Source organism: Mustelus asterias, chromosome 4 (assembly GCF_964213995.1).
Source record: "Mustelus asterias chromosome 4, sMusAst1.hap1.1, whole genome shotgun sequence".
Lineage (NCBI taxonomy): Eukaryota > Metazoa > Chordata > Chondrichthyes > Carcharhiniformes > Triakidae > Mustelus > Mustelus asterias.
The window spans coordinates 124,587,335-124,602,856 of NC_135804.1; the positions used below are offsets into that span (position 1 = coordinate 124,587,335).

The 15,522-nt window shown below is 43.8% G+C and overlaps 1 protein-coding gene across 3 annotated transcripts in view; it reads right to left on the reverse strand.

Annotated features, from left to right (window-relative positions):
* Positions 1-4,439: 4,439 nt before the first annotated feature.
* Positions 4,440-15,522, reverse strand: part of LOC144492972 (chloride intracellular channel protein 2-like) — a 50,434-nt gene continuing 39,351 nt past the window's right edge. For 2 of the 3 annotated variants that reach the window (XM_078211702.1, XM_078211701.1), the window contains exons 6-7: positions 14,279-14,460; positions 4,440-9,075 (exon numbers count right to left, since the gene is read on the reverse strand). In XM_078211702.1, the coding sequence (XP_078067828.1) occupies positions 8,914-9,075; positions 14,279-14,460 (344 nt within the window). In that variant the 3' untranslated portion in view covers positions 4,440-8,913. The remainder of the gene's footprint in view (positions 9,076-14,278; positions 14,461-15,522) is intronic. The other variant, XR_013497657.1, reaches the window with a different exon arrangement.

Here is a 15,522-nt window from a genome sequence, read left to right on the forward strand (position 1 = left end):
TGATATTATACTCCTTCATCCCATTTGACCTGCTAAAATGGACCATTACCCATTTATCCGGGTTGAAGTCCATCTGCCACTTCTCCGCCCAGTCTTGCATCCTATCTATGTCCCTCTGTAACTTCTGACATCCCTCCAAACTATCCACAACACCACCAACCTTCGTGTCGCCGGCAAACGTACCAATCCATCCCTCCACTTCCTCATCCAGGTCATTTATGAAAATGACAAACAGCAAGGGTCCCAGAACAGATCCCTGGGGCACTCCACTGGTGACCGACCTCCATTCAGAAAAAGACCCATCTACAACCACTCTCTGCCTTCTGCAGGCAAGCCAGTTCTGGATCCACAAGGCAACAGCCCCTTGGACCCCATGCCCTCTCACTTTCTCGAGAAGTCTTGCATGGGGGACCTTATCAAATGCCTTGCTGAAGTCCATGTAAACCACATCTACCGCTTTTCCTTCGTCAATGTGTTTAGTCAACACATCTTCTAGTCATATTTTCAAAGAACTCCACCAGGCTCGTAAGGCACGATTTGCCTTTGACAAAGCCGTGCTGACTACGTTTGAGCATACTAAACTTCTCTAAATGTTCATAAATCCTGTCCCTCAGGATCTTCTCCATCAACTTACCAACCACTGAGGTTAGACTCACCGGTCGGTAATTTCCTGGGCTATCCCTGTTCCCTTTCTTGAATATAGGAACCACATCCGCAATCCGCCAATCCTCTGGAACCTCTCCCGTCTCCATCGACGACGCAAAGATCATCGCCAGAGGCTCTGCAATCTCTTCCCTCGCCTCCCACAGTAACCTGGGGTACATCCCATCCGGACCCGGCGACTTATCTATCTTGATGCTATTCAAAATTTCCAACACATCCTCTTTCTTAATGTCCACATACTCAATCTTTTCAGTCCGCCTCAATCCTGTAGTACAACCACCCAGGTCTTTTTCCACCGTGAATACCGAGGTAAAATATTCATTAAGCACCTCTGCTATTTCTTCCGGTTCTGTACAGACTTTCTCACCTTCACATTTTATAGGTCCTAATCCTGCACATCTCATCATTTTACTCTTCACATATTTATAGAAGGCCTTAGGGTTCTCCTTAATCTTACCTGCCAAGGCCTTCTCGTGACCCCTTCTGGCTCTCCTAATTTCTTTCTTAAGTCCCTTCCTACAAGCCGTATACTCATCTAGATCCCTATCATCGCCTAGCTCTCTGAACCTTTTGTACGCTTTCCTTTTCTTTTTGACTAGGTTCAGCGCAGCTTTCATGCACCACGGTTCCCGTAACCTACCAAAACCTCCCTGTCTCATCGGAACGTTGTCATGCAGAACTCCAGACAAACATGCCTTGGAAATCTGCCACCTTTGGTACTTTTCCTCGAGAATGCCTCCTTCCAATTTACGCCTCTAATCTCCTGCCTGATGGCTTCATATTTCCCCTTCCTCCAGATAAACACTTTCCTAGCTTGCCTGATCCATAGAAATCATAGAAATCATAGAAACCCTACAGTACAGAAAGAGGCCATTCAGCCCATCGAGTCTGCACCGACCACAATCCCACCCAGGCCCTACCCCCATATCCCTACATTTTTACCCACTAATCCCTCTAATCTACGCATCTCAGCACACTAAGGGGCAATTTTTAGCATGGCCAATCAACCTAACCCGCACATCTTTGGACTGTGGGAGGAAACCGGAGCACCCGGAGGAAACCCACACAGACACGAGGAGAATGTGCAAACTCCACACAGACAGTGACCCAGGTCCCTGGAGCTGTGAAGCAGCAGTGCTAACCACTGTGCTACCGTGCCGCCCCTTACCTGTCTCTTTCCAATGCTAGGGTAAAGGAGATAGAGTTATGATCACTATCCCCAAGATGCTCCCCCACTGAGAGATCCGACACCTGTCCAGGTTCATTAGCCAGTACCAGATCGAGTACAGCCTCTCCTCTTGTAGGCTTATCCACATGCTGTGTCAGGCAACCCTCCTGAACACACCTAACAAACTCCTCCCCATCCAAACCCCTTACCCTAGGGATATTCCAATCGATGTTTGGGAAATTAAAGTCTCCTATCACGACAACCCTGTTATTACTACATCTCTCCAGGATCTGTTTCCCTATCTGCTCCTCAACATCCCTGTTACTATTGGGCGGCCTGTAGAAAACACCCAGCAAAGTTATCGACCCCTTCCCACTCCGAACTTCCACCCACAGAGACTCCGTAGACAATCCCTCCATGGCTTCCACCTTCTCTACAGCTGTGACATTATCCCTCGTCAGCAATGCCACTCCCCCCCCGCCCCTCCCCGCCCCCCTCTTTTGCCTCCCTCTCTGTCCTTTCTGAAACATCTGAAACTCGGCATCTGAAGTATCCAGTGCTGTCCCTGTCCCCAAGTCTCCGTAATGGCCACCACATCACACTTCCAAGCATTGATTCACACTCTAAGTTCATCCACTTTATTCACTACACTCCTGGCGTTAAAATAGACACATCTCAAACCTTTGGTCTGAGCTCTCCCCTTCTCCATCACCCGTCAATTCTCCCTCTTACACTGTGTACAATCCTTCTCTATTTGTGGGCTAACCTCCTCGCTCTCAGTCACCTCATCACAATTCCCTCCCCCCAACCTTTCTAGAGTGCTACATTTTTAATGTGACGCTGTGCATCACTTGGCCCTGCCCATCACTCAAAAACAACAGTGATGACACTTCTAAAGTAAGTTAGTAGCTGAGCAATCCTTTGAGACAACCTGAGGATGTGATCTGGCATTAAATTACAGATACAAATTCCTGCTTTTTTAACTATATTGTCACTCATTGGTGTTAACACACCTTCATGTCTGGAACTTGATACACGCAAATAAACAGTTTAATGTGGGACTCATACCAGTTGTGTTGATGGAATATTTAGTCACTTTGGCAAACATGTCCAAATTCTCCGTATGCTGTATAAATCTGTCACTCAGTTGTACTTTATTTCTTTACCTCACTGACAATGTTTTTTTCTCTGGTGCATGTTTCCCATGCAGGTCAATGATATGATGGCACTTTTGTGGAAGCTCACTGCTGCTCAAAAACTCCAAGACCGCAGATACACAAAATCTGCTCAGGCTGCTCTGAAGTCCAGTAAGAGAGGTGAGACTCCGAGCAATCAGAGCCAGATTTGCCATTTCCCTGCCTCTGAAAAACCTCACGGTTCACTGAATTCACGAGGAAGCCATTTGCTTTGAGCTTTCTCCAGCCGCCCCATTGCTTCAACCCCTCCTGGTCTCACTATCTTCCTTCCAGTCCCCATGATATCTGCATTCTCCCATTTCTGGCCTCTGGTGCATTGCCGATTTTCTTCACGCCGACATAGGTCACTTCAGCCTTCAAGACCCAAAGCTCTGGAATTATCTTCCTAATATCTCCTTAGGGGGTTAAGTGTCAAATTTTGATGAGAATGGTCTTGCGACATTTTACCCTGTTAAAGGTGAGATAATATACATTGTTGTTGACCCGGGATATTTACGGACCTGGATGCGTAGTCATTCTTTAATCATTCATTTTGTAGAACATTATAAGAAGAATGCAAAGATCCTGGAGAAGATGCAAAAAGAATGCAAGGATGAGACCAGAACTGAGAGGTTGAAGCTATTAGGGAGGACTGAACGATGCTGGCATTCATTTCTTTAGAAAAGGAAAGGCTGGGGTGTGAATCAATGCAGCTTCTGAAAATTATGAAGGCGCCTGAGGGGGTAGACAGGGAGAAAATGGACAGGATTTTCTGGCCCTTCCCACTGGTGGGATCTTCCGATTCTGCCAAAGGCAATCTCCACAGGGGGTTATCTGGCAGCGGAATGGGAGAAGCACTCAAAATATCGTAGACATTGGCGGGTCCAGAAGAGCCAGAAAGGGATGGGATTGGGCAAAAATCCCAGCCAATGTCCCCACGTATGGCAAACAATAAAATTCAGGGTTGTAATTATAAAACTGTCACCAATAAATCCATTAAGGAATTTGGGTGAAACTTATTAACTCACTAATTGGTTAGGTTGTGGAACTTGCTACTACAAGAAGTAATTGGGGTCAATAGTACAGTCGTATTTATGGGGAAGTCAGATAAATACTTGAGAGAGAAGATAGGATTAGAAGATTGTGCTGATAGGATCAGATGAACTATGGTGGGAGGAGGCTTGCGTGCAATGTAAACACTAAGATCAGTTAGGCCAAATAGCCAGTTTCTATGCTGTAATTTCTATCTAATTCTGTGTACCTGACTATGAAAGATGATAATCTAAAACTGCTATTACAAATATAATCTGCTAAATTCTGTCTGTCAGTATATAAAGGGCTAGATTTCCTCCATACCTCTGTGTTTAGTTAAGCATTGGTAGGGCAGACTGACATTAATGTGGTTACACAGTAAGAAGTTTAACGACACCAGGTTAAAGTCCAACAGGTTTATTTGGTAGCAAAAGCCACAAAAGCATCTCCACATCATTAATGTGGTTAAACAGGTTTATCCATTTGCCTTTCTCAATAACTTTATACAACACCAATGACTTAAAATTGCTATTAGTATTAATTAGTTGTTGATGCTCTACCTTCACTTTCAGCGATACTTTTCTTTTACATTACACACCACTGCACTTTTTCCAATCACTCCAAACAGAACTAATCCATTGCTTAATTTCCATACTTCTATCTTATGCCACCACTGACCCCAGGTACTAGAAACTATTCATTTTCTCCAGAGCTTCACCCCTAATCTTTACATCTTCACTCTAATTCTCTTCCCTAGGCTCATGCTGGTGGTCCATATATTGAGAAGAGACTCAAGTCAAGTTGCCAGCCTGGTAGGTTTCCCCACATGAACTGGCAGTGAGCTGTTGCTCCTGGGTTCATAGGAGGGTCCTCCCAAGATGTAACTATCTCCCAGATTGTCTTTCCTCCATGGTCTCTCAAATCCTGTCCCCTGCAACCACCACCCCCCCCCCCCCCCCGCATCACCAACCTCCCCTTGCTGACACCCCCCTTACCCACCACCTAACACTTACAAAACTCTGATCCAATACAGCTCACTTCCTGGTGAAGTCTGGTATTAAATAGGCTCCCGATGAATAAAAATTGAAGAGAAAGAACTTCATGTGGATGTTTAAGTTTTAGAATTTTTTGTTAACTTTTGGATTTGTATACAAACAGGCACAAGTGTGAATTCAGGTAATCAACAGTTTCAATGGCATTAATGGTCCACTTTTGTCGCAGCTGTGATCAATATGTGAATGTGCTGTCTTTCTTTTCTCCCTCAGCCTGTTTCTGGAAGTACTGCGTCACCGACTGACTGACAGTCTCAACACATTAGCATCCAACCGCTCAGCAATTAGCTCTACACAATGCCAGAACAAAGCACTCAGTAAAATTCCTATCAAGCAGACCCAGCCTTATCCAATGAGAAGCTGCAGCCCAGAGGATATGTAAATACATTTGTAATTAAACATCTAGAACACAATGTGAATAAACAACACTTTTGTACTGACATCAGTTCTATTGCTCCTTGAGAATCGATGGGTGCATATTACCCAAGATTGCAAAGTTGTGGCTTGTTTGCCAATCTCAACCAGAGAACTTCCAGAATCAATGAAATGGTCATAAAATAAAATATAAATGGCAATAAAGGATTAGCATTTAGTTTCTGGGATTTGTTTGACTCATATTATGAGGGTAACTTAAGGTGCTTGGGTGCCATGACGGGCTAATGCAATGTGCTTACATATGGATATGGATTTAAATACAATCCCAGCTAAGGGGAAGAAAGCTTCATCCATGAGGAATGAATTAGAGCTGTCTTAAAACAGTGAATTGTGTGTGGCTCTGTGACTTTGAATTTGCTTGGCCTTCATGTGCACTCAAATAACCATCTCACTGAGAGAGCCCTCAGGGATAGCTGATGTGGGCAATGGAAATGTCACACGGATGCATTAGGGGATGAGCATTTGGAGCATTGGAATAAAAGAGCTGGGAATGCTAGCCTCTGGGCATTGAGCACAAGTGTTCCATTACCACCACTAACATCCTTCACTTCCATCAGCAGGAAGAATCTCAAAGACATTACAAAGATTGGAAGACTTTGATCCTTTGATTTTGTTGCTTAACGCATGATAATTCCCCATTACCTAATCGACAAAAGTCTACCCGCAAGTTCTTACTGATGTGAAAAGAAAATGCATGATTGCTCCTTATCCTGGTTAGCAAAAAACACAAGTACACATTAACATACAAAGATAAATTCATCCAACCGGTGTCAGTGAAGCAGTTTAATTATTAACTGGATAATCAGCAGATTATATATATATATATATATGTTATAAACAGATGTTTTAATTTTTGAATTGCATGTTTAATATTTGAAAATATACTAATATCTTTTAGATCAAATATTAATTGAAATGGAACGATGGAATATATAAGTCAAAAGAAAATGAAACTGTAATTGAGCACAAGGTGAATGAACACATCGACAAGGGATATCTAAAGCATATAAACTGTTTAGTCAACTTTAAAAAAGAACAACACAATTCATTAATGTAATTCAACAAGATATTTCTAGAGGACATGCTACTGGACAATGTCAACTTTCCATATTTGCACAAATTTATCAAAATATTACTTATGTTTATGGTTTCTTATCATTTATTCAGATAAATCTTTGTGCTGCAAACATTCATCTAATTCCTGAGTCGGAAGTCAGGATTATCTGACATGTCAATCTAAAGCTGATCTATTTTTCACAGGAATTCAGAATTTTATACCTCTATCAACTCAATTATACATTCAAGCTCAACGCTTCTGATACTGTTTGTTGCTGATGCAAATTGAAAATACACATTTTAAATGTTGAAAATCAGAATCTTCAAAAGCCTTTACACTTATTTGCTCAGTTGGTTTTGTCTGTCTGAGTATTGTGAGCCTAGAATGGGGATTAATTTGGGTGGGGGTGCAGCTGGATTAGATAGAGGCTGACAGGTTCAGGAAAGGCCAGTTACTGGCCAAGTACAGTCTGATTGCCCCACATACATAGCTCTGAGATAGAGATAGAGGGGTGGCAAACCTTTGGAGTTGAGATATCATACAGTCTGATGCTGTACCACAATGACAGAGTGTTCCAGGATTCTCTGTGGAGCCTTGGGGTTGTATTCTGAATTTGGAAGTTCATTTACAATTGTACTTTACCAGTCTTTGATTCCATGTGTGTCACTTCCACTTAAATGTATTGTTGAGTACAAGTTCACGTAGGGTGGAGGATGGGAAGCTGGCCAGAGGGGGTATGCGGGTATAATCAAGACTAGAGGTAACAATGGCAGGGATAATGGCTTCAGCAGCCGATGAGCTAAGGGGAGGTTGCAGATGAGAAATACTACGGAAGTGGAGGCAGGCAGTCTTAATGATTGTACAGATGTGTAGTCAGAAACCCAATTCAGTATCAAACACAGCACCAACGTTACAAATGGTGTTGGTCAACTTAATCCAGTTACCAAGGATAGAATGGAGCTTATGATGGGGACCACCCAATAATTAATTGTTGAAATTTCTGTTCATTCAATATTGGATGTTTGACTGGTAGTGTGACAAAGACAGTTAAGGGGTTGAAGAAGGTGGTGGTAAGTTGGAGCTCAGGACTGTCAGTGGTGAAACCCTATGTTCTGCATAAAAATGGGCATGATGATGGCACAGTGTTTAGCATTGCTGCCTCACAACTCCAGTATCCTGGGTTCAATTCTGGCCTTGGGTCACTGTCTATATGGAGTTTGCACATTCTCCCCTTGTCTACGTAGGTTTCCTACAAATGCTCTGGTTTCCTCCCACAGTCCAAAGATGAGCAGTTTAGATGGATTGACCATGATAAATTGCCCCTTAGTGCCAAGGATGTGCAGATTAGGGGGATTAGTAGGGTAAATACGTGGGGCTACAGGAATAGGCCTGGGTTAGATGCTCTTGGAGAGTTGGTGCAGACTTGGTGGGCCAAATGGCCTGCTTCTGCACTGTAGGGATTCTATGATTCTATGATTCTGCTTTTGTATTTAACTCTGAGGAGCAACATATAGATGAAAATAGTAAAGGAAAGAATAAGTCCTCGGGGGAACTCCAGAGGAAACAATGTGAGAGTGGGAAGAGAAGCTATTGCAGGTTATCCTTTGGCTATGATTAGAAAGCTAAGAATTGAATCATTCTAGAGCAGTTCCCCCGACCTGGAGATGGAGAAGAGACATTGAAGGAGAATGGTGTGGTCAAATGAGTGAGTAAACAAAGTCCATCTCCTACCAAAAAACAGTTGTGAACAGGACGTTTTGAAGTATGTTGCCAAAACTGTGAACGCTGTACAGATTGTTCATGGTAAATCAGACAATATATTATTCTATAAATACAGTGGATGTTATTGTGTAGTGCAAATGTGTTATACTGGGAAGTGTTGAAAGAGAAATTCTTTAAGGCTTCAAACTCTAATTGCTGTTAAATAAACCAAGTTTGAGGGCAAATAGTGTTTTGGTGAGGAAACTTTGCAGTCTACATATTGTTTATGGTTGCAGGATCTCGGGCTGATGGCTGTCTTTATTTCTACACTTATTTTTAAGGCTGCTTTGTTTCTGTAGCAAAGTGTGTCACTTTGAAATGTGATGCTCGACACGAGACTAATAGTTTGACAGTCCGTTATCACTGAGGCAGCATGAAGAATAAGATAAGAATGATAGCAATGACTGCTGTAAACAAGCTGCGCTGAAAAGGCTTTTCGCTATGACTGTACTGTGAACAAATGGAGGTGGAACAAACTTCTTTGTCACTTCTCTATTCAACAAATAATAGAAGGGGTGTTTGAGCGATTACATTAGAACTCGTCAGAGCAATTTGAGAGTCAATTTATCTTCATTGCAGGCTTTTGGCGATATCAGCGTAAGCCCGTTCAATCTCTTCATTGGTTGGGCAGGTGTGGCTGAACTCATTTCGTTTATATGCATTATTCAGATAACGCCAGAGAGCAAACATTTCCACAGGAATCTCAAAATTCCGGTACTTCTTTGCGGCCACCTGGAGAAGAGGCCAGACAGTCAGACCCACTATTACTGTAACATTGAATTGAAGACATTAAATGAACGCAGTGAGATGCATAAGGACTACATTGCCAACTTTGGTTTGACCGGGAAACTCACAGGGGGGAATTTTACCATTTTGAGTCTAAGTGCCGGATCTGGGCGTCAAATAGATCCGCCCCTGGAATCCTCTTTCCGGCGCGCCCATACGTGTTTTGCCGGCTCCGGCCCGATCCGCGCTGTGGGCGGGGCTTAGCGCTGGCGGACCGATCGGAGCTCTGAACTGTGCATGCGCAGTTCGAAAGAAATCTGACAGCGTGCCCGGGCGCGGAAAAAAAAGCAGAGAGCGGCTCTCTGATGTTCATCCTCTGGTCGGGGTGAGGGGGGGTGGGGGGTGGGTGTGACGTATCATCCCCTGGGGGGGGGGGGAGGAGAGGAGGTGTGACGTATCATCCTCTGGTCGGGGGGGTTCTGCTGCCTGTCTGCGGCCGATCCCTCCTGGCACTATCACTGGTACACTACCAGCCATAGCCATCTCTCGCGCTCTCTCGCACCTGCAGGGAAGAGTAATCTGTGGCTGGTAGTGTACCAGTGATGGTGCCAGGAGGGATCGGCTGCAGACAGACAGCGGAACACCCCTGACCAGAGGATGAGACATCACACCCCTTCCCCTCCCCCCCCCCACCCCCAGGATGATACATCACACCCCCTCCCCTCCCACCCCGCCACCCCCCGGGAATGAGACATCACACACCCTCTCCTCCTCCCACCCCCCTCCCGCCCCGACCAGAGGATGACCTGGGTCAGAGAGCCGTTGCAGTCTCTGACCCCGCTCTTCGGAGGCTGCAGCGGCGACTTCAGACTTTTATTTTTGCAGGTCGGTAACAGCGCGGACGCGGATCAGGCCAGAAGACGGTAAAGTGGGATTTGGCGGTAGGGTTGGGCGCATGGTTCATTAAGTCGATTTAAATGCATTTAAATCGTCGGGACCGCCCAATTCTGGCGCGGACTGGACCCGTGCCCGAATCGGGTTTCAGTAAAGCCGCGATTTGCTCGGAATCAGGTGCAGATTGCAGTATAGGCCCGACGCCCAACTTTACCGCGATTTCGCGCCCGTTGAAGTTTTGGTAAAATCAGGCCCACAGTGTCCAAATAACATTGGCACATTGGTTAACCCTGCTGCCTCACAGCACTGGGGACCTGGGTTCAATTCCGACCTTATCTGTGTGGAGTTTTCACATTCTCCCCGTGTCTGCATGGGTTTCCTCTGGATACTCTGGTTGCCTCCCACAGTCCAAAGATTTGCAGGTTAGGTGGGTTGGCCATGTTAAATTTTCCCTTAATGTCCCAAGATGTGTAGGTTAGCTGGATTAGCCGTGGGAAATGTGAGGGGTTATGGGAATTGGGTTGGGGGAGAGAGCCTGGGTAAGATACTCTGTCAGAGAGTCGGTGTAGACTCGATGGGCCAAATGGCCTCTTCTGCACTGTAGGGATTCTCTGATTATGTTAGTTGTTCAGCAGCCCTAATCTGCAAACATTACTCAACATATACATAGGAAGAAATGGCAGACCCAATTTTAACTTGAATGCCCAGTTTAAGCCCCACCAGACTTTTCACTCCATTGACCTCTGTCACCAGCAGGTCAGGTTAACGATTGGATTTATAGAGCCAGTCATCAGCAAACATAATATAAACTAAATTAAAATTGCAACGTTCATCAATTGGTTTGAATATTACTGTTGATCTCATAATTCATTAAGTACTTCAAAATTTATTTACTGGCAGTTTTCTCGTATTGCTCATGGCAAGTCAGATGATTTAAAAAGACAGAACGCCAGATCTGCTTGACACAAACACTCAAGCTACCTGTGATCCAACTGTTCCTGACACTGATTAAATAACCATGGTTGAGGGAGGTTACCTCAATGTGATGGTTTAGACAGCCACCCAACCCATACCACTATAGATCTTTGTTTGACATCTGCCGGATAATTTTGTGGGATGGTGGAAAAAAAATAAAACTAGTTATCACACTCAGAAATCTGCATCACTAGTTTAAACATGCTTTCTCCTTCAGCACAGTTGTCTCCTTTGTAACAAGGCCTCAAACATTATAGATTTATGGGACTGTTTTATGGACTAAACACTGTGCACCTTCAGGGTCACTATCGATAGACATAGCTTGTATATCAATAGATTAATAGAATGATCAGGAGATACACTTTCAGGTTTTGAAGTTATTTAACTGATCAAAATTCCAATAATGCTCCTTGAAAATATTTGTAATTCAGTTAGACAATTAAAATGAGAAAAAAAGTCCTAAACCTTCACATAACTAGGTAATTATGTTATACATTAAATTTAAGCAAACCTATTCTATGGTTCCAATTAGATATCATTTTATCAAGAGCCCAATGCTGGCAGAATATACAACAGGCGGGAGGGAGAGGTATTATCGCTAAACTAGGATTCCAGAAACTCAGCTAATGTTCTGGGGACCTAGGTTTGAATCCTGCCATGGTCGATGGTGGAATTTAAATTCAATAAAAAATATCTAGAATTAAGAATCTACTGATGACCATGAAACCATTGTCGATCTTCGGAAAAACCCACCTGGTTCATTAATGTCCTTTAGGGAAGGGCATTTGCTGTCCTTACCTGGCCTACATGTGACTCCAGAGCCACAGCAATGTGGTTAACTCTCAACTACTCTCTTGGCCCAGCAAGCTACTCAGTCCAAGGGCAACTAGGGATGGGCAATAAATGCTGGCCAACAGCGATGCCCATGTCCCAGGAATGAATAAAAAAAAGGCAAAGCTGTATGCATTGACTGATTCTACTATAGTTGCTGAAGTCTTTCTTCTTTTCTCCTGAGGGCATCAACTCAATAAGGTACTGACAGCTCACCTTATTAAAGGAGCAATTCTGTCAATGTTTGCTTAAACCGTGAGTGCTGTTGGACTTGTTCAGGTGTGTGAGATACCATAGCTCAGACTTGTCCTGGCCTCACCTGATGTCAAAACATACACGTTTCCTTCAGGGATCACTGAATAGTGATCAGCAACAGGGATCTTTGTTCATTAGCTCTTGATCCCAGTTCAGCTCATTAGCCAATTTAATTCCTCAGTTCAGAGCAACTAATTCATAATAAAAAAGGGTTCAAACATGGGACAGCCTAAAGGTTATTAAATCCTTGTTGCGATTTTGGAAATAAACTATGTGAGTGTGATTGCTATTAGGAAATCATATCTTCAAGAACACTGGGTGGGGTTTTCAAGTCATTGGCCAGTGGCAGAATCTTCTGGTCCTGCCGAAGCTACCCCCCCTGTTGTATGTTTCTGGGTGGCAGGGATGGAATCAATGGGAAATTCCATTCACAGTGGTGGGACCAGGAAGATCCTGCCATGGGCCAATGGCGGGCTGCCTCCTGCCACCGAGGAACATGCCATGGAGGAGGGAAGGGCCCAAAAATCCCGCCATATATATTCTTTAGAGATTTGATGGTCGTTACATTATTTGGACACTTGGGAACTGGCTTGGATTTTTGTTAAAGGTCATAAGTTCGCTGTGACCAAGCGTGCCCTTTCCAAGAAATCACATAACTTCAGCTAAATGATCAGCATGGCCCTTGAGGAGGAGAGCTATCTGCTTATTGGAGCTATAATTAGTTTAATGGCTGGGGAAACGTATTGTTTTAAATACAAAGGTCCAGGTGATTTACTGGAAATCACCTGATAAAGCTAAGTTTTATGTTTTAAATTTGTTAGTTTTATCTCAGTTGTGGATGAATCGAGAAGGGGAAAGCTGTCCAACACATGCACTCCTAAACCGCAGTGTGGTTATCAGTATCCAGCTAGGAATCGTCATCTCAGCGTAACTTGTCTGTATGTGAATACCCCGAGAGCTTGAGATGAAAGGAAGATCCCGAGGATTAATCCAGCTCCGTGCCCCTCCATGTTGAAGCTCTGTTGGTGAGAACTTTTGGACATCTACTGGGACGAGTAAACCATCTTCACATGAGGGAGAACCAGATCGATGGCACTAAACCTGCAAACTATATCCTTTTCATAAAGCTTTCTTTAACTCCCAAGCTCTGCAGTGACCCTGTTTGTCCTTTGTTTCAGTTTCTGAAATACAATGCTGTACTGACTAACTGGCTTGCCATAGTCATGTGACTCTGCCATGTGGACTCTGTCTCTGGGGGCAAACATCTTAAAATCAATTAAATAAAAGCCTCTCACAGAAACACATTAATGGACTTGCAACATTGTGTGTGTTTGTGCACTGAGGTATTTTGAATGGGATAGATAATTAAACTTCCAGATTATAAATTGTGCATTAACCAGTTCTTGCAACTTGTTTAAAAATTAAGTTTTGTTTCATAATAAATTAATTTTTCTGAGTTTCTTAAAAGAAGTCTGGTTAAAGTCTCTTTTATTCTGAATCTAATGATAGCGAAAGTAAATAATTGCACATTTTGGTGAACAAATTAACCATTTGCAGTGATGGTACAATCCGTAGAGTAGTGGGTCCAGGTAAACAGCGCACACGTCCTGTCCTGATCGTAACATTACCAAGGTATTGAGGCATGGTAGCACAATGGTTGGCACTGATGCCTAACAGCTCCAGGGACCTGGGTTCAATCCCGGCATTGGGTGACTGTGTGGAGTTTGCATATTCTCCCAAAATCTGTGTGGATTTCCTCTGGGTGCTCCGGTTTCCTCCCACACTTCAAAGATGTGCAGGTTAGGTTGATTGACCATGCTAAAGTGCTAAGGGGATTAGTAGGGTAAATATGTGGGGTTATGGAGATATGGCCTGGATGGGATTGTTGTTGGTGCAAGCTTGATGGGCTGAATGGCCTCCTTCTGCACTGTAGGGATTCTATTTTATATTCTACAGCCTGTATTTCTATACAGTCTATCTATTTATTTTAAAATGGCCTAGGTTCAACTAGATAATACTCCGATGATGGAACAGAATTAGCTAAAAATAAACCACCCAACACACTGCTCATGTTTGCTATCCAGTTGTTAGTTGTGAAATTAAAGTGGCACATTGCAGGACATTCCCAGAGAACCAGGCCGACTCTGACACTTAGCAACTGGGCCAAGCTGTTCCAGTCACGTTTTAGAATACAGGGCTTCCTTCACCTCTCCTACCACCTGCATATTTTCATAAGGTTTATTATAAACGGTACCTTGATGATGTGCAGCTTAGGTAACAGGTTGCAGTCTGCCAGTGTCAGCTCATTTCCATCCAGATACTTCCGCTTGGAAACAAGAATCATCTCTGTACTATTGGCATCAATCTCATCGGAAAGGGGTTCTTTCAGGTAGTTGTCCAACCTTTTCAGCTCCTTCAGCAGGGCCTTCTCAAATTCTGGAAGACGATAACCACATTGCATAATTCACGTCAACCAAATGGCAGCTCTCGGTATTAAACTTCTGGAATTCATTTAACTGTCAGAAAATAGTAACTGGAATGTCATGACTCTTTCATTTTAATTTATATTTGGCAACTAGAATTCTGAGTTGACCTCTCAGGGTAATGTGCAATGGAAGTCCCCTGGACTTTGGAAGCTTCTCACACTTGTTATATTTCTAAGGCAATTTGTTTTTTTGGGAACATGCCATATAAGGACTTTTGCCCTGTGTGGAAACTCAAACGCATAACATGGTGTTCAAAGATGCATTTGCTACATAAATGTCAAATTTAGAAGAACTTGGTACATGCGTGTGTGTGCTTTCTTATTCATTCGGGATGTAGGAGTCACTGGCTAGGAGATGGTGTGTGTGTGTGTGTATGTATGTGTTTTTGTATGTGTACATGTGCGTATGTGAATGTGTGCATCTGTGTATGTGAGTGTGCGTGTGTGAGTGCATGTATGTGTGTGCATGCGCATGTGTATGTGCGTGTGCATATGTGTCTGGGCGGCACGGTAGCACAGTGGTTAGCACTGCTGCTTCACAGCTCCAGGGTCCCGGGTTCGATTCCCGGCTCGGGTCACTGTCTGTGTGGAGTTTGCACATTCTCCTCGTGTCTGCGTGGGTTTCCTCCGGGTGCTCTGGTTTCCTCCCACAGTCCAAAGATGTGCGGGTTAGGTTGATTGGCCAGGTTAAAAAAAAATTGCCCCTTAGAGTCCTGGGATGCGTAGGTTAGAGGGATTAGCGGGTAAAATATGTGGGGGTAGGACCTGGGTGGGATTGTGGTCGGTGCAGACTCGATGGGCCGAATGGCCTCCTTCTGCACTGTAGGGTTTCTATGATTTTCTATTTCTATGATTCTGTATGAGTGTATGTCTATGTGTATGCCTGTGAGCGTGTGCATATGTGTGTGTGCATATGCGTGTGTGTGTGTGGTGTACTTTGGGGCTCGCTGTCAATGTGTGTCTTATATCAGACTGTTTATATCTATTGTGAGATAGGACTGATGTGTCAAGTG